Genomic DNA, 18,908 nt, shown 5'->3' with positions numbered 1-18,908 from the left:
GGAGGATTAGGTTTTGTGAATGGGTTATTTAAAAAAATTAAAGATATATAAAGTTTTGTTTAATGTTATTTGAGGTGTTGTTTTGGTTATTTTTTGTTGTTCCTTTAAAATGTGTTTTAGAGTGTGGTGTGTTCTTAAAATAATTTTTTCATTTGTGGGCGATTTGGGAATTTTAAAAGCGTGGTGAATATTTTAATTTATTAAAAATGTGGTTAATTTTTGACTTGTGTATGTGGGGTTATTTTTTGGTTTTTTGGGGGGTATATTTAATGAAGAAAAAGTTTGTAGAAAGTGTTGGTAAGTATGATTGGTTGTTTTTTTGTGTGTAGAAGTAAAAATTATATTTGAAAAAGTATTATTAGATACATGAATGCTTTTGAATTTCATAAAAGATGGGTATTTGATAATATTTGTTTGTTATAGTTGTAAGGTTAAGTTTATAATTTTTGAGGGTTAACAGTTTTTGTAGAAACAAGAAGTTGTATAAGTTGATAGTTAAGGTAAGTAGTAATAATGGTTTTTGGAAATGTGAAATATTTGTATAAGTGTTTGTTTATTTTGATGGAAAAAGATATGATTTAGTTTTGTTTGTTTGAAAATGTAAGGTGTGTGCCCATGAGATATAAATGGTCCAGTAGCATTTACTGAGTTTCCCTCTTCACCTTGCTGGCAATCCCAAGTGTGGAAGCAGGAGGGGAAAGCGTGCCACATGAGACAGCAAGCAGCTGCCTTGCAGCCAGACTCAGCTGTAAGCTTTAATGAGATTATAAGAGCACTGTAAAAGGGATTAACACAAATATTGAGGATTAACACAAATATTGACTTGGTTCTCAGTTTCTTGACAAACTGTTCCAGGCAAGCAAGGGAGTATCATTTACAGGCTGCTGTTTCTTTTCCCTGATTAAAATCCTGGGACCACTTCCAGGGGTAGAGCATGAACCCACACACGGGAAGTAGCTTCAAGGACCAGATTGACATACATCTGCATCATAAAGATGGTCACTGCTAAAGCAAAAGCAACAGAGGGGCTCTTCAAAGAAATACAAGCTGAATGTCTCAGGTGGGTCCGTGAGTTGTCTTTGATATTTTCATTCAGTCTGTTTCACTCAATTGTGAATTTTGTTTTAAAACAAATGTATTTATTGCAAAACTATATCCAGAAGTTAGTCAAGGTGAGAGATGACCTGTTGGCTTTTATTTTCAACCAGCAAGTTTTCAAAGAAATATGTTTCACTGGAATAGAGCACTGAATGTGCTCTGCTTCCAAGACAGTGTACCAGACAGATTATTTTGTCAGATTATGTGTTGTTTTTTCAAAATTCAGCATGAATTATCAATTAGGAGGCATGATCATCATTAAATGTTGGTTTATTTTCTTTATTGCATAAAAGTTGATCCTTTCGAGGTGAAAACTAATGCAGGTAAAGAACTATCCTGAATTCAAAGTAAAATTTGTTACTCTGTTTTATATCTTTTACAATGAGAAACTATAAAGAAAACTTGAATTCCCCAGAGGGAGCAAACCAGTTATCTTGGTGACTGAAAGACCAGTCTGGTCTGTACAGGGTTCCTGTGAGAAGACTCTTTGTGGTACTTGGGTGTAGGCTCAGCCTGACCTCTCTTCTTTCCCTCCATCAGAGGGCAGCTCACTGACTCACCTTAGTGAGATATCCCACAAACTTCTCCAAAGTCTTAATTTATCTCAAGTTCACCTTTGCACACTCCCTCCAATGATGAGTTGCTGAATAGAGCATTTGATGATGCAGATGTATTGCGGCTGTGTCTGAGTGGGAGGTTCCACAACAAAATTCATGGAACATTTCTTCTGAGATAGCAGTGCTTCCAAAACCTGATTGTCCCATCATTTCCCAGGTCTGCCAAGAGATTGGTGAATAAAAATCTGGCCTTTATTGCTATAGAGAGCAGCTGTTCCCTCTTGGTCACCTACAAGCTGGTAAGTGCAGTAAAAGAAGTTTTTAATTTCTGAAGCTGAAGAACTAAAGTTTGATTAAATGTCCATTGTCCCTCAGCTTCTAGAGGCGAGATTCTCTGCTTATATTTGTATATGAATTTTCCTCAGAATTGTAACCATGGATCTGGTGGTTATTTTCTTTGTTGGTATTGTTCTTGAAGGTGTTATCCGTTCTGGTTTTATTTGCAGCAGCTTCAGGCAGTTTTTTCTCAAAGTCCATCTGAAAAAAGAAAGAAAATACCCTTGTAGTTTGAAGCCTGTATTCACTGCTTTTTTTCCTTTGATTAAAGAAAAATTATGAAAACAGCACAAGAAGGAAAAAGGTGTTCATTCTGTATGCCTTTTTAATGAGCTACAAAGCTTTGGGACACCTGGAGAATAGCTGGCCCTGGTGCTGTGGAGGAGGAGGAGGTTGGGAAGGAGCAGCTCAGATGCTGGTGAGTGCAGCACTGCCTGGTTGTTGCTCCCTGGTGCTGCTCTGGAGGGCAGAAGCCTCAGGGGTTGTGATGATGGGGATGAGAGCAGCAAGAGAGCTTCATGAGGATGTCAGTTCTCAAGTCCTTTCCTCTGAGCTTGGTGGAAGGTGATAGCTTGGTGAACTGTGTAGGGTGTAAGGTGCAGTTTTGTCCCAGCAGGGAGAGGGAGGTCAGGCCCTGTTTTGATGCCTCGGGTTTTAGCTTTTGTATCTTCCAGATTCTGTGCTGCTTTAGTGTGTAGTTCTGAGCTTCATATGAAGTGTTGGTAAGTGCTCTTCACAGAGCAGCTAGACAAAGCAATTCTTTTTCTACCTCGGGACCAAGGACAAATGATCCAAATCTCAGGCCCAAGAGCACAACCAACAAGGACTGAAGAGAGAAAAACAAGCAGGATGGGACTGCATGGGCTAAAGCTGTAATTGGACAATTAGCTCCAATATGCAAATGGAGCAGAACTTAAAAAAGTGAGGGACCCCATGAGCATTTTGGGACCATTTTGGTTCATCTTGGGTGCAGCCCTGGCTGGGCTCTGGTGCTGCCCAAGGTGGATCCATGGAGGAGATCCTTTGAATAAATCCCTGCTTGATTCTTTAGCTCTATCCAGCCTCTGCTCTAGGTCAGCTTCCCAAGGCATCAGTTCCTGGCTTTCCTGAGGTCTCTGTGTTTTTTGAGGGCCTGAGTCCCCATATTTGATGAAAATGGGAACAATAGGAAAAAAACCTCAGAGAACAATAGGTAACTTGCTACTGACCAGGGTTTGGCTGATTTCATTTCCAGTCTGTGCTGCTTCTGCAGCATCCCTTGCAGAAGTTCAAGAGCAGCTGTTGAAGGCTGCTTATTTCTCTGTTCAGCCCATGCCCTCACATGGGCACATGCCCTCATGTGTTCCTGTGGCTCCTGGGCCACAGCAGGGCTGAGCTGATGGGCTCAGCACTCACCTCCAGGCTGTCGTGCTGCACACCACACCAGAGAAATATTTTGAGTCTTTTGGACCAAAAGCAAAACAGGTCGCAGACTGGCTTAATTAACACTGGTGGGATGTCTTCTCCTTTACTAGGTCCTGCAAAAAGAAAATAGTAATAAGTGAGTCCATGGATAGCTGGCTATGAGCCTTGGGAGCCTCAGACCACAGACCATGAGGTTGGGGAGCAGGATCAGAGCCTGCTGCCCTCAGTCTGTGTCTCAAGTCACCTACTAAACTTTTTAAAAGCTTTTTTAACAACTGAGTCAGCTTATGCAGAGGTATGATTGTTTATATATATGTGTGAATATATATATGTCTATGTATGTTTAGAACACCAACCTGTTATAAAGCTTATCAACAGCCCAGTGATGGCACAGCCCACACAGCCAATGGCACTGAAGTACAGGTAGGACAGGGAGTACCAGGTGTCTGCCAGCAGAGGCCTGTGAAGAGGTGACAAAAGCAGCTAGTGACGAGCATCAGTTCTGTTTAAGTTGTTGCCTGACTGAGCCAGCACAATGCAGCTCAAGCTGCAGCTGGTGTGACATCTGGCACCAGTCTGCACTTCCAGCCTGCCCTGTCAGTACTGCCTGCACCCCAGCTGCAGGCTGGGGGGCACACTTGGCAAAGCATAGGCTCAAGTGGTAACAATAGGAAAAATACCTCTCTGGAGCCAGCGTGGGAGCTGCTGTTAGCAGTGCCTCGGTGCTGTTAGCCAGGGTGCAGTTGAGGGTAGACAGCTGCAGAGGGATGGACTTTGTTGGTGGTGCAGGGTAAATGAAAGAGCCAGTACCAGCCCAAAAAGCCAAGCTGATCCCAGCTAAGAGGCCTCCAAGAGCACCCTTGGAAAGTATGGAAAGATACTGTTAAAGATGGTATGTGCAAAGTGCTTTTCTGTGAACGTGAATTAGCCAGGAGTAGGTAATGATGGGTTATGGTGTAAATAAATTCTGTTCTCTCTCAACTAAGCTATAAAACGTGGTTTTTTAGTGCTCTCTGTTCGTAAAAGCTAAAGCAGAAGTGTGCTTAAAGCTGTGATACAGATTTTACTTTTACCTCTGCTAGCCTTGATGGAAATCCTGATGGGGCAATATGGAATGAGCTCAATCTTTCTGTTTTGAGTGAAAGATTGAAGGCAAAGCTTTTGAAATCCCTCTGTGCATCCCAAAGCTGGGGCAAGTATTGAATAATTTTTTCTTCTTAATGAAACTCAGGAAAAAAAAAAAAGAAAGCTGGTTTAGAAAGCTTAAAAAATTTAGAAAGCTGGTTATTGGATTCATGTGAATCTAATAACCAGTGTGAATCTGTGAATCTAATAACCAGTTATTCCACAACTGGGTAGACTTAAATTCAGCAGGATGAATTTAGGCAGGGAAAAGGCACATATAAATAGATCTTAGATCCTCAGGCACTAAATCTGAAAAGCTGCTCAAGGACTTAAACAATTTTCAAAATTGAGTTTTAACCAAAAAACAACTTGATCTTTTAGATCAGGATTTTTGTTTACTTACCTTCCAGTTAGCACAGGGAAACACAATTCCCAGAGTAAATAATCCCAGCATGGGCCCCCCACACATCCCATGGATGGAGAGGGAAGCCTGCGGGTGAAGAGAAAAAAGAGGAGTTCAGGCCAGCAGCTGAGGGGAAGCATGCCCAGTTCTGATTTTGATCTGTAATTTTCTCTGGGAAAATGGTGAGGGAGAAGGGAGAGGTAGTAATTTCAGGGCACAGTTAAAGAGACAATTGTGCTCAGTATTGTTTCCTAGCAGTGAGTCAATAGTGAAGGAGTTAGGGGATTTTTTTTTCCCTACTTTTATTCCTCTCCGCAAAATGTCCACAGAAATGGTTTGGGTAATCTAGTAGCCATCAGAGCTGGCAGCATTATTTGCTCAGTTCATTACATTTTGTGTTCATTCCTATTCTATTAATTGCATTTCTGAAGCAAGAAATACCTGCACGACTCCTCCCAGCAGCGATGCTGCTGCAGCCATGGAAGTGCACAGGACACCGTACAGTACACCTGGAAAAGGTAAGGTAGGGAGGCTCTCAGTGCTGGTTAATGGTGGGGATGGCTTCCAGCTCAGTAGTGTCTGAGGTGACCAGCCAGCAGAGAGGAATTGGCACTTCTTATTGGGTGTTTAGAGTAGACCAATACACACCCAGCAGTGGCTTGTATGAAGTCTCGTTGGGTTTTTGGTGGATTGATATTTCTTACAAAGTAGAACAATAGCAATGAAATTAATTTAGAAGTAATGCCTCATATAGGAATGTGTCTGTTGCCTTTAAGTATCACTTTTGAAAAATCTCATAAATGAGTTGAGAAATGATAAAACAGCATGGCTTTCTTCCCTTGACACCAGTTTTAACTTTATGGTAGGTGAAACTCTGTATGCAGCAGCCTTGAGTAAAGCCAGCCAAAACTTCTGTGCTAGCACACCTGGTTTCAGACATAAAAATTATCTTTCTAGGTCCAGAGTGAAAAAACTAAGTAGTAAGTGGAAAAACAAGAAGGGAGAAGACTAGAAGCAGTTACAGAGAGAGAAAATAGATGGGTTTGGTGCTTTCATTATATTAATGAATTTTAATAAAATTCTTATGGTATTATTATGGTATTCATAAAAGGGTTATGATCTTACTGCAATAATTGTAACAAATATCGTAAAAGTTAAAATAATGTTGGATGCTTGATATGTTGATGATGTTTCTTGGGGTTTTTTATTTTTTTGTTTTCATATTTTGTTCTCTGAAAAGCTGAATAACCTGCTTATGCAATACTCTGAATATAAATTATCTACTGTATTATTCTAAATAAATACTACTATAGAGTAATATGGTAATAACTACATTAACATTCTTTCTGTGTTATGAAGAATGTTTTCCAATACGTTCAGTAGACCAAACTTTTCCAAGGATTTTGAGTGGGGGTTGTTCATGCTAGTCTCTGTTTGTTCCTCTGCCATATGGTGCTGATGATGCTACCAAGGCCTCAGGCTGATGTTCACCTGGGGGGTTTATAAAGTGTTACATTCCTGTTTCTGAGAGAGTCTCTCTGTTCAGTGCCCTTTGCTGCTAAAGAAAGGGGTCTCATCTGGAGTACCCACACAAGCCTTTGCTGATCCACGTGCTCATCTTCTCAGAGATGTTAGGGAAACCTTTCTTGACCAAGTCTTCAAAGGTAACAGTTGCTAAAGCATTGATGCTGGCAGCTACTGTGCTGTGGAAAGGGAGAAGAATGGTAAGTAAATAGGAAGCAATATAATCTGGAATCAAGTTGTATTTATATAGAAATGCTTCCTCTTTTTCAGCACTACTGTTCCCCAAGAACTGTATGATTCATAGTATTTTTCATATGTGCTACTTTAACTGGGGAGGTTCCTGCTGCTTCTGCAATTGCTGGGGGCTCTGCTACGTGCTGGCATGGAACAAGATAAGAACACATCCTAACTGACCCTTCCTTTTACAAGTTTGCAAAGACCTTAAGTATAGACACGTTCCAGAATTAAAACCTTACTCCCTCACAAATTGAAGGATGTGCAGTCACCACTACTGCCACCCTGGTCCTCCATGCATGGCCCAACTCTTTTAGCTGGGTGAGTGAGCCTGTTGTTGGTGAATACAGTTCAGATAGACTTACTGAAAATATTTATACCTCTGACTATGATATTGTGGCAGATACCTTAAGTCAAGATAGTTTCACCATGAGCAGCTCCCGAGAGTATTTTGGGAAGTTAAACTCAGTTTTTCTACACTTTCTTTATATTGGTAGCATTATTCTAGGTAACATTATTCTAAAATGTATTTGGGATAAAAAGATACTGGAGATGTGGAGTTAGACTTTATCATAAACATAATCATAGAATAATTTAGGTTGGACAAGACCCCTAAGGTCACAGAGTCCATCTGTTTACCCAGCAGAGTCAAGTCCACCACTAAACCAAGTCCCCTAAGTGCCACTTCCAAATGTCTTTCAAATATCTCCAGGGATGTAACATAGTTCAACGAAGAACTAGTGCTACTTCCTAGAATGATCTAAGAGAAACCGCTGGGCTTTTCTTAGGGTTTCATGTTTTGACCTCATTCTGGATCCTCAAGAAATTATCATCAACAACTAAAATTTCAATTCAGATTCACAAACCTTAGTGTTCCACTGAATGCACAGGCAACAAACAGTCCTGGGACTCCTGGCATTGAAGAAAAAATGTCCATAACAAAGTATGGCATGAGCTGGGATAGAAGGAGCACGAGAGCAACACAAGAAATTAATTAAGGTAATGGAAACAAAGTATTTTATGTTTATTAGCATGTTGCTAAATTCTGATGTTGTCGCAAATAACATGGTTTCCGATTTTGAGCAAAGGGAATATCTTTTGGGAAAAATACTCAATTGAATAATACTGCAGGAGTGCCAGAATAGATAGTTATAGCCCTGATCTGGCACCCACCTTAGTCCCTGAGTGCTGAAAGGACATAGAGCATTGCATAAAATTAAACTGTTCTGATATGTGCTATATCTGAGCCCAAAGCAGCTCCTAACTATTGTAATGGACATCTGTACCTGATCGGGAGCTGAAATGAAAGCAGCAGTCCAAGGGTCACAACTCTTGTAATGAGAGTACATCACCAATCCACAAAATACTGCACACACTAGGACTGTCCAAAGTCCCAATAAATTCAGGTAAAGTGCCCTAGAGCAAAAGAGGGAAACTGTTTAATGGAAGATAATTTAAAAAGTTGTTATAAGATACTTATTCTGAACTTTTTCGGGAGATCTTTTAATCCCTATTGGTTATATAATTCAAACTGGCTGTATAATTCAAAGCAAGATGAAAAAAAAGGAAAAGTACACCAGCTTTATGCTATAGGGCAAGGATAAAGTTTCCAAGCAACTCCACAGAGCTGGGAGAGTCAAGTAACCTCGACGTAGAATGGGCTGCACTGAGGACTGGGTCTGTAATGCCTGTCCCTTGTAAGAACAGATGTTTGCCTGTTGGGAGATGCTGATGCTGCTCTCCCTTTAGAGCACACAGGATATCGTTTCCAATGTTACTGTGCACAGTAACAGTCCTGGTGGCTTCTTGGTGTTCCATGAATGGATGTGGGTGACAGCCTCTGCTGGGAAGGTTGTACGGCTGTGGGTCAGCAATCCTGCAGGTTCTGAGAGCTGCCAGGATTTACAGAGCTCACATCATGTTTGGACACACCTTGCACAAGATCTATTGCACACAGTTCAGAGTGTGCTACCAGGAAACAGAGGTTAACCCAACTTGTTACTGGTGATGTTCTCCCTAGTGTGACTTCTAAATGCTTTTCAGACACCGAATTATCTACAGGATGAATTCATATAGACAGTCATGACCTTCAGAGAAATTAATGGGTTTACAGTCAGCAAAAAAGCTAACTGTTTGAAAAAGGAAAAAATGATCACCTTTATTTTTTAGCTGCATTTGCAAGCAATTGGCCCTAGGTGTGTGAAAAAAATCTGATTGTTTAGTAAAATATGTCTAGTAATGAATATATTACTGCTGAAGTTGAGGCAGGTAGCAAGCTGGAGACCAGTATTATCTATATTGTGAAGATTCACTTTGTTCTTCATTGATTCTGATTATTCTGACACTGCAGAATTTTAAGAAATTAAGATTTAATTTTATTTAGGTAATACCTTGTACTGTAGTACTCCACTAAATCAATAACAATCTTTAATCCTGTATAACATAAACACAGTTCCAATAGATACATTTTTGTAATGAGGTTGTAGATAGCACAACTTCTGTGTTGCCATCTTTGCCATACTCTCTTTCTGAGGATTAGTTTGTCAGCCTGATCATAAATTGATAAGCTGCAAGAGATAGATTTCTCTTTTTTCTCTGCATATACTTAAGTCACTTTGAGCCAAAGGTAGTAAGACTGTCAGAGCAAAATTAACTTACTACCACCTAATGGCATCCCAATATTTATTTATCATATAAATATATGTTTTCAGTATAGCTGACAAACTTAGTGTAATTCTTAATTGATTGCAGGAATAGGTTAATGACAGGTAGCTTACAGTTTAGCATGCCTTTCTGATTTGCAGGAAATGCATCTCTGTATTGTGGACTGATTGACTCCATAGAGCCCTAGCCAGGTAAATGTTCCCCCAATAACTATTGTCCAGAAGGTATGCCGTCTCAAAGGATCAACATCAAAGCTAGAAGAAAGAAAGAAAGAAGCAATTAATTTTTTTTATTTAAACATATTTTTTTCAGCAAGGGGTAGGTGATTTTTCAGAACTATCTGGCATGTCCTACCCCCTGAATCAAAAAATTCTGATTTGGTAATAGGGTTTTCCAGAACAGACGGCATCCGATGTGTTCAGGTTTGGAAGTTTTTTTACTTTTATATTGGAACATATTGTATTCAAGACAGGATAAACAAATATCATTCAGACATAGTCAGAGGATCACTTAATTCAGATTAATCAAATTTTTAAGGGTGCTTATGCTCAGACATCCGACCTGTGTCATATTGTAGCACCTACAAGCTGTCCTGTCTGGGACCCCATCTTCTGTAAGGAACAAGGTTGCTTACCAAAGTCTAAAAAAATCCAGCACAGTTTTAGTAATAATTTTTAATAATTATTAATAATTTTATTTGTAATTAATTTTTTATAATTAATAATAATAATTACAACTTCCTTTACAAGAAATTACTTCAGCTGCTGTGTTATCTAACAAAATTCTGCTACTCTGCAAGTCTAACTTGTACAACATATTTTTCTGTCTTGAATGTGTAATCGTTGCAGTTTTCCTTATCTTGGTTGGGACAGTAGATAACATTTGACCTTGCTGCTGGATTCTGTCACTGACTTGCCTTGATTAACCAACAAATGCCCCAAACAGCCAAAGGAGGATCAGATTTCTATCCCAGTGCACTGGTGCACTATTGCCTGCTGCTGTGGTGAGTGCAAGTAAACATAGTATCTGTTATGAATAGAAAATGAAAGATATATACAATTAGCCACTGAGATTAGCTCAGTTGACTAGAAGATGGTGCTAATGGCATCAAGGTTTCATGTTTGATCCCTTTATGGGCCATTTACTTAAGAGCTGGACTTGTTGATCCTTGTGGATCCCTTCCAACTCAGAATATTCTGTGTATGAAATTGGAAGGAGTAATTGGGCTGCATTTGTAGCTACACATGGAAAAATGGCAAATCTCCCCTTCAGTTCAGCAGACCTTTGATTTCTTGAAAGAGTAAAGCTTTCCTAAATGCACTGCCAGTAGCTGAAGATATGAGGAATGGACTTCTCTGAGTTACCAGGGTTGTTTAATAGCAAGTCTGTGTATTTTTGGCTTACTGAGGGTATGGTTTCTAAACAATAAATATGCAGAGAGGAATGGTTTGCATAATTTTTTTCTTACTCAAATATGTTTAGCCGAGATCCTTCATGGGCATCTTCCCAGACTTTGGTTGCTCCACCGTTCAGACTAGTGCCTTGAATCAGAACCGCCATGAAGCCAGCCACCATAACAACCATTTGAAATGCATCTGTCCAGACAACAGCTTTTAATCCTCCCTAGAACAAAGAGAAACTGTACACCCCCAATCTTCTTTCCTGTTCCTCAAGTACTGAAAAAATGTATCAAGTCTCCTTATTTTGACAGCTTCTGAGCTGTATGTGCAGCACCCAGCGAATCAGGGCTCTGTATTCTCCCACAAAGTGTGTATTTTTGCAGGTCAGAAAATTTCACAGCCTAAATAGTTTGTTCACAGGCACAGAAGAATATTTGACTTTCAGTTAAAAGCTTTTTTACTGCCTCCTTTACGTGCATTTGAAGAACATATGATGGTGTGGAACTTAGGGAGTTTTGGCCTGTTCCTACATCCCATAGGACTCCATATGTTCTCAGAGCCCACAATAAGCCCAACGCAGAAAAATATCTCCAGAAAATTTGCTATTCATCTTCCATAGCTTTCATATTTGATCAAATCAGTGCTAGAGCACATAATAAGTGTTCTCAACAGGAGTGGAGTGGTATATTGAAAAAAATCTTTAGTGGCAATGAGAATGGCAATTAGTTTGTGTCCTGAGCCACAGGGCTCTGCTGCTTCGCTGCAAATATCTATACAATATATCTAGTTTGGAATTTGGAGTCTCACGTTGCTTCCACTTAGAAGTAAAGCTGACCTGTTGATTATCCTTCCTAGGTTTTAGTGCTTTGTTCTTGAGCACAATTTTCATTGCAGTATTTTTCAGCTTATAATTTGTAAAAGATAACAATCATCTTCTCAAAAGAAGACGGGAAGCATATTGCCTCCTTATCTGGGCTCTGTCCCAAGATGTCTGGTTTTAACATGGAGACATACAACAGAGAATTAGAGAGGATTTTTTTTTCCACCAAATAGACTTCCTTATAACATAGAATGTGGAAGAAATTTATCTCTGTGTTCTCCACAGGAGCCATCCTTCTCTGATAGCGTGTCCTGTTTAAAGGATGGTTGAATTAACTGTCTGTCTTCCAAGTATTCAGTTATGTCTGTTACATACCAGAGTGCAGTAAAAAGTGCAGACAATTCCTGTTGCAGCTACAGAGCCCCAGAGATCAAATCCAGTGACTGTGAAACCAATGAAAACAAAATTGTTAGTGAAATGGGTGTGAGCCATCTGGAAGGTAGCAGAAGAGCTGTAATCCTTTAGCTTTAGAAGGATAGGAGCAATTACTAACTTTAATCTTTCGTGTCTATTAGGAGCTTTGCTGGATTGTTCAAGTTTTGTAGAACTTCTGGGTACTGTTTTTCATTGTTGTTTTCTTTTGAATTGAAATTAACTAACTTTCAAGCAAAAGTAAGAATACTTGCATAAAGCAAAAATGTCATTCTGACGGGACAGAGCTTTATAAGCAATGCTTCACTTCTGTTCTTAGTCCAGAACTTTGGCTTGAGAAACCAAGTTCTTCAGAGATTCCCAAAAATCCTAAGATGAAAAAAACCCAAGCCCTAAGAAATTCCATTACCTGCATTTAAGAATGACTTAATGCTAAAATGAGCTTCATTAAAATAAATTTTTGTGTTCATTTTGCTTCGTAAAGTTTCTTTACACAAAATGCACAGATTTTGTTTTGGCTGATACTGAAAGCTATTTGTAAAGGTTCTCTTATTAGCAAAGTTAGTATGGTGTAATAATGAATGAGAACTTTCACATGGAATTCAGCTGCATGACAAAGGAAGAAAATTAGAAAATTTGGCACTGTGTGAGCAGTGGGATCAGTCTGAATGCAACTCAGATAATGAACAAAGAAAAAAGCCTCACAGTCTCTTCCCAGTCAGTTTTGGTAAAATCAGGATTTGGGCCATGATGATTCCTTGTGCCCTATGACAGCAAAATTACAAATCCCACCTATGGTGATGGATGCTTTATGCCTAGTTTGCAAATATTAATTGAAGAAGTCTAGGTGAAGACAGCAGAACAGCATTCATCTCTGGCTGCAGGGAAAAGAGCTATTCCCATGGAAACCTGAACACAAGAGACAGGAACGGGGGCAATCAAAGTGCATAGTATGGTCTTGGATCATCAGCTTGTACTGTGGACTTTGTCAGGATGTTGGGAAATTGTTTGCTTCAGGTCTCTTCAGGCGGTACTGAGTGGGAAGGAGAGCAGAAGAGCAACCACGAGGCTCCTCCTAATGTTTGGGTGTGAGAGGAACCTGGGGAGTCAGAAATGTCGACCTACGAGGTGAAGGCAAAAACCTTCTTATAGCACCTTTGAGCAGGGTTGGGTTTTTATCTATTTTTGTTACTTCTTTTAGTCAAGCAGTCCCTCCAGTATGGTTATTTGGGGTAGCAGTGTAGTGCAGCATAAGAACTCACCTTGGTTGAGTGCCAGTGATGGAGCATAGACCACTATTCCTGTGTAAAGGATCTGAAGGAGAAAAATGATGTATTTGAATGCTCAGTGATAGAACTTGTATTTAGAGTAGGGCTCGGAGCAAAATACCAGATCTACGGTTTCTTTAGATCAGCTTGTATTGTACTATGGCTTTCTGTTCCAGCCCTTAAAAATTAAAATGTTGTATTTAGTTCCTTTCTGAGGGGAGGACCCTTATTTGTCTTTATATTACCTGTTTCTCTACTGCTAAGACAAGTATGTTACAAAATATCCTCATGAAATAGAAAAAGGATATCTCCGGATAACACAAATAGTGATACAGAAATAAAGTTGCGTTGATCTTAGAAATTAAATCTTCATTTTCCCATTCAATCCCTTTCAAAGTAACTGATTCAATACCTTTTAAGTGTAAGATCTGAGAGAACTGATGGAGAAACAAAGCATCAAAGTCACTAAGCATTCAGATCTATTGCTAAAGGTTTGGGAATAATTAAAATGGAATTAATACAGATGAAAATGTCTCCTAATCTCCCATCAAGTCCTATCTTTCCATTAAATACACAAATAATGTAATCTTTCAAGATGGTCAGAGCAGTGCCCATCATGGGACCACAACTAGCAGGGCATCTGCCCAGGATACCTTGTACAGCAGTTTTCAAACAGGACACTTCACCTCAGTGTCATGAATGGGTAACTAAACATACCCAGTGAAGCTTGACCAGCTTCTCAAGAAAGACAGAATCCACTTGTTTGGGAAGAGAGAGGTTTCCAGTGAACGTAATGTGACCAAGAATGTGCTGTGAGAATACAGCCCAACATGTGTTAAAGACAGCTAAAGAGTGTTAAATACTGCTAAAGAGTGTTAAAGACGACTAAAATGGCATTCTTAATACTAAACAGGAAAGGTTAGGGCAGTTAGACAGTTAAAAATACAATCTTACTTTCTTTTTAGCATTCATAGTTCAAGTGAAAAAACTAAGAAAAAAGAGTACTCATTAAAACATCTCATTATAAAAAATGTGGTGTATGGGACTAGTCTGTGAAAATCAATGTTGAGTGAAATTAGTATAAAAAAAGAGTCAATGTTGTCTTACCGTCTGGAGGATGTAAATCAGTGTTGCAGCAAGACGGACAATCTTGTTAAATCTTAACTCCAAATACTAGGAAAAAGCGTGATCTCAGTAAAGTGCACATGTAGCATCTGTGACACAGCTGTTACCCTTCTGTTTGCCCCAAGTGACACCTTACTGTGCAAGTACTCCTGGCAGCTGGCCCTGCTGCTGTGAGCAGCTAATGAGAAGAGCAAGATTGTCATTAGACAGAATGATAATTGCATTTAAGAAATCTATCTCCTCATCTCTACCAGGTGAAGTTCTAAATTGGGTTGCAGTAATCAGTGCCTTCTTTGCACCAGGAATAACTGGAAGATTCCAAGAACTACAAAGAAATTTTAACTTCAAATGAAGGTATATTCCAGCTCTACAACGAGGAAACTTGAGCTCATCTCTAGCAGAAATAGCATTGACTCCAGTAGTGCCAAAAGTGGAGGTGGAGCGGATGGTGAAGCAGCAGCATGGAGTTTCCTGGTGCGGGAGCTGAGCTGGCTTTCTCCCTTGTTCTGTCTCAGCCTAAAGCCAAATCTGCACATCACCACTATGGAGAGGCATGAAGGAGGATCTTAGGGACTTCCAGGCTCAAGGATGTGGAGAGGTGTTGCCACCTTCAAAAGAACTTCAGATGTGAATGGATCTCTAGACCCAAAAGCCCAGGTTTTAAGGCTGAATCACTACCTGGGGTCTTGGCAGAGTCTCTCTGCCCCATGGCAGTCCCCATGCAGGGAGGCTCTTCTTGGGCCACAGTCCCATGTGCCCCCCAGACACCAGGCATGGCCTGTACAAGTTTTCTCTCTTTTACAAGTCTCTTAGCTGTGCACTTCCTACTGACAAAGTATCTTTTTCTTTTTCATTTTTCTCATGCTGATCTTGTGTTTCTTGCGTAATAAACCCCACAGTCTGCCATATAAATACATGGCTAATTTATGTAACTTGATCTATTTCTAAAAATAATTTGTGAAGCCAACAGTCATCTTTGCAGCATGCTTGAAGGGTATCTCCATTTACAATAACCCTTTTGCTGGTTCACATGACAAAAATAATTCATTCTCTGACATTGTATCAAAACCAGCTAGAAAATGCAATTACTTGCAGCAATGGTCAATTTTGCTCTTCACTGACCTGAAAGTATTTCCAAATACCCAGGCAGATCTTTTTGACCAAATTTCCTTCCTTGGGTTTGGGCTCAGTGAGCTCAAGCAGCCTTTCTGTTACCAGAAGGTTACTTGTGAAGGAACCCAGCTTCGTCATCCAATTCATGCCTAGTTGAAACTGCCCAGAGAGGAGCAACCAAACTTGCAGGAGCTGACTGAGGTAATAGGCCATCCCAAATGTCAGTAACTGTCCTGTGGATGTGCAGTTTATAAGGGCTACTACTCAACTGTGTTATAAAGGAAAAAATGTGTTCCAGAGAAAATGCCAGGCAAAAAACTCTACAAAAATTCAAAAGTCATTAATTTCTTTTCCTAGAGAATGCTTGAATTCACTCTCCAGCCCTGACTATTTTTTTTTCTTCTTTATCTTTTTGAACAAGCCTGCCACCTTCTTTCTCTTCTTCCCACCACAGCTACTTAAATATAGTAACTGGCCAAAATTACCATATCTAGACTAAGTTTGAATTGGGTAGTATTGAATGTTGTTCTTAAAGTCTGCCTCTCTAAACCAGAGCAGAATACTCAAAGACCAGAAGCATTTGGATACGCTTAAATATTTTCCAGCTGTAGCTTAATTTGGTGCTGTGTGTGAACCCATATCCTGTCTGCGCTATATGTGCGTAAAAGGAGCTCTGACCCTTAGATTGGGATTTCAGCTTATGCAATATAAATAACTAGTTTAAATAATGCAAATTATTTTTAAAATAATTCATATATCAATATATTTCTTCTGTAAAACACCGCAGAAAGCTTTCTGTCAAAGATTTTTCTGTAAAAAAATATATGATAAATAGTGCCTTTATTTTATGATTTTTACTTACCTCATAAGTGCTTGTGATGCCAGATCTATAAAAAACAGGTAGAAAAAGTTCAGAAGTAAAAATGATGACAAGTGTATATGAAAGAAAGAAGAGCACGAAGGATGCCCCATAGCGATAAACTTCGGAGGGTGTCCCCAGGACTGTCACTGCTGACATGAAGCTTGATGTAAGAGAAAAAGCTATGGGTCCACATGTCATCTGCCTACCACCCACCAAAAATTCCTTTGAAGTTTTCTTTTTCCTCTCTTTAACTGCAAAAAATACTCCAATGCTGGCAGAGACTAAAAATAGTGCTGCAAAAACAATATAGTCCCAAGTCACAAATTTTTTGACTTCTGGAGCTACAAAGTTTGGCATTGCACCAATTGTATAATTCTCTGATGGAAGGTTCTGGTTTACTGTGTCTGCTGCTCTGACCAGATTGACTCTGTTGACAGCAAAGCTGAATCTTATCTGTAGCTCAGCAATGACAAAAAATAAACTGGAAGAGTGTTCAGCCAGAACACTTTTTCTAATCCAGTTCTGTTCTAAGGAATTAAAAAAAAAAAGGTAGCTAAGGATGAGTTAAGGAGGAATACACGTAGACCCAAGTACTGTGGGTGCTTCTGCCAGGCAAGTTGAAATAAGGGAGTTAGCTGTGAAATCTGTAGTACAGTCCCTTTTTATCTGTAATGTGTAAGTTTAAGGTTAAACATTAGCCTGGCACATTGACATGATCCAAGTCTTTTCTAACGTCTCAGCATTTTTAAATAATGAAATGAGAGCAATAGAGAAAAAAAAGGGAGAGAAAGGAAGGGAAGCTCAGTGTACAAACCTGTCGTCTCACTAGTGAGTTCATTTTCAGAGAAGCAGTTTCCTCATATGGTTAGAAACTGATCTTGAATGCCAGCAATAGGCTTTGCAGCTGTCCTTTGAGATGCTAAGTGTGCTCCTTGGTAGAATCTCTGGAACTTACAGTGGCCATAAGAAACTGAAGTGTTTAATGGTTAAAACTAATTATGGCGCTCCTCCCCAGCTGCTGTAGTTCAGCCTTGGTGTGTTTGGAAACCCAGTGGACCTCCAGATGTGTGGTTTGTGCTGCACTGTCTGAGGGTGAGTTTCTGTTAGAAACTAATTTTTAACTAACTTATGCCAAAGACAATATAGCTTCTATGGGTTCATGTGAGAGATTACTTATTTTATCCATATAAAACTTGGTTGGACTTACAGAACTACAGAATCATAGAAAACCAGACTGAACAGCAACATTTATCTTAACTATGTCTTTGGCATAATTTTTAAACTTCAATTACTAGGTTTTCCTTTTGTGTTTTTGTTTTAAATAATTGAACATTCATTTTATCCTCATTAATGCCATAACAATACATTTCCCAAAGAAGCAGGAAATTACTTGTCATCCTGAAGGATGAACTTGTACAGAGAGGTAGTGTGTGCAGTCACAACCCTGAAGGAAGGGTGGAGAGTGTATTGTGAGGAAAATTTTAAAAAAGAAATTACGTAACCTGGGAGAGTTTTAAATAGAATAAGTTCTTTTCTTCAGCCTTGTCTTGGTGGGGGATGGACCCCCATATCTCTTAAGTCATTGGTAAGTAGAGGTGGTTTTGCTGTGTCAGTAGCCACTTAGTATGTGTCCAGACCTGAAGTCTTGCCTGTTCCCATCCGTTGCTCAGATGGACTTCTTCTGCCCATGTGTGCAGTAGAGATTGTGCAATTTTATAGTTGATTTTGATGAGACTGAGTGTGAAGGGGGAAGCTGAAATTCCCCGTTTATTGCCAAATGTGAGCTGAAAAAAACAAACAGAAAACCCAAACCAAAGGTACTTCTTTAAAGGTACTGCTGCATGCAGAGAAAAAGCTTTTAGTCCACGTAAGTTAAAAATATGAAGTGCAGGTTTGGGACCTATGACCCCAAATGTGTGAAAGCCAGGATATGGATGTAGCAGTTGCTATGGCACACCACTGTGTAACCTGTGACCTGTGGGTGGTGAGATGGAGGGGCCAGAGGAGACAGCAGTGAACCACGTTCCATGGTGTGGATCAGAGTCAGTGCAGGTTACAAGCTGAGAGTTTTCACACAACTCCTTCCCACTATGCAACCATCACTAGTTAATATTTCTCTTTTGTACAGACCAAATGCCTTAGAGTGTTGCACTCTTAAAAAAACAGCCAAGCATTCCTCTTCTTTTGAGAGGGTGGGATTTTTTACCTTTCCCCCCCGCTTTTTGCTCTTCTCTCCTTATAAGTGTGGATGTGGATATTTTATGCATGTTTTATTTTATGCCTACAGGGTCTTATTAATAAATGTCTCAGGCAAGAGCTATGCCATTTACAACATGGAGTTTCTAGGGTCAACCATCAACCCAGTCTGGCAGGATGCTAATTTAATGGTGTTTGTATGCAGTTTGTAGGAAAATCATAGATTGATCTGGCCTGAGCACAGGGACATCAAGTGAATACCCTCAAACTTGAGCGTATTTCTTCTTAAATTTGAGCTGCTGAACATGTGTTATTTAGATAAGACCTCATCAGTCTTACAATGTTGA

General features: G+C 39.6%; 1 protein-coding gene across 1 annotated transcript; it reads right to left on the bottom strand.

Moving 5' to 3' along the window:
• Positions 1–1,380: 1,380 nt before the first annotated feature.
• Positions 1,381–16,805, bottom strand: SLC5A12 (solute carrier family 5 member 12). The gene is made up of 15 exons (XM_071418296.1): positions 16,366–16,805; positions 14,373–14,438; positions 13,260–13,311; positions 11,941–12,008; positions 10,814–10,968; positions 9,459–9,599; positions 7,968–8,097; positions 7,548–7,636; positions 6,514–6,626; positions 5,365–5,432; positions 4,924–5,010; positions 4,076–4,254; positions 3,752–3,855; positions 3,387–3,508; positions 1,381–2,192 (listed from the first exon to the last, which is right to left on the bottom strand). Exons 1-15 carry the CDS (start codon positions 16,720–16,722, stop codon positions 2,034–2,036), a joined length of 1,890 nt encoding a protein of 629 aa, XP_071274397.1. The 5' UTR covers positions 16,723–16,805; the 3' UTR covers positions 1,381–2,033.
• Positions 16,806–18,908: the final 2,103 nt, after the last annotated feature.

The sequence above is a fragment of the Agelaius tricolor genome, unplaced genomic scaffold (assembly GCF_023055355.1).
Source record: "Agelaius tricolor isolate 1412-34295 unplaced genomic scaffold, bAgeTri1.0.p SCAF_82, whole genome shotgun sequence".
Taxonomy (NCBI): domain Eukaryota; kingdom Metazoa; phylum Chordata; class Aves; order Passeriformes; family Icteridae; genus Agelaius; species Agelaius tricolor.
This window is presented reverse-complemented; position numbering and strand designations above follow the sequence as displayed.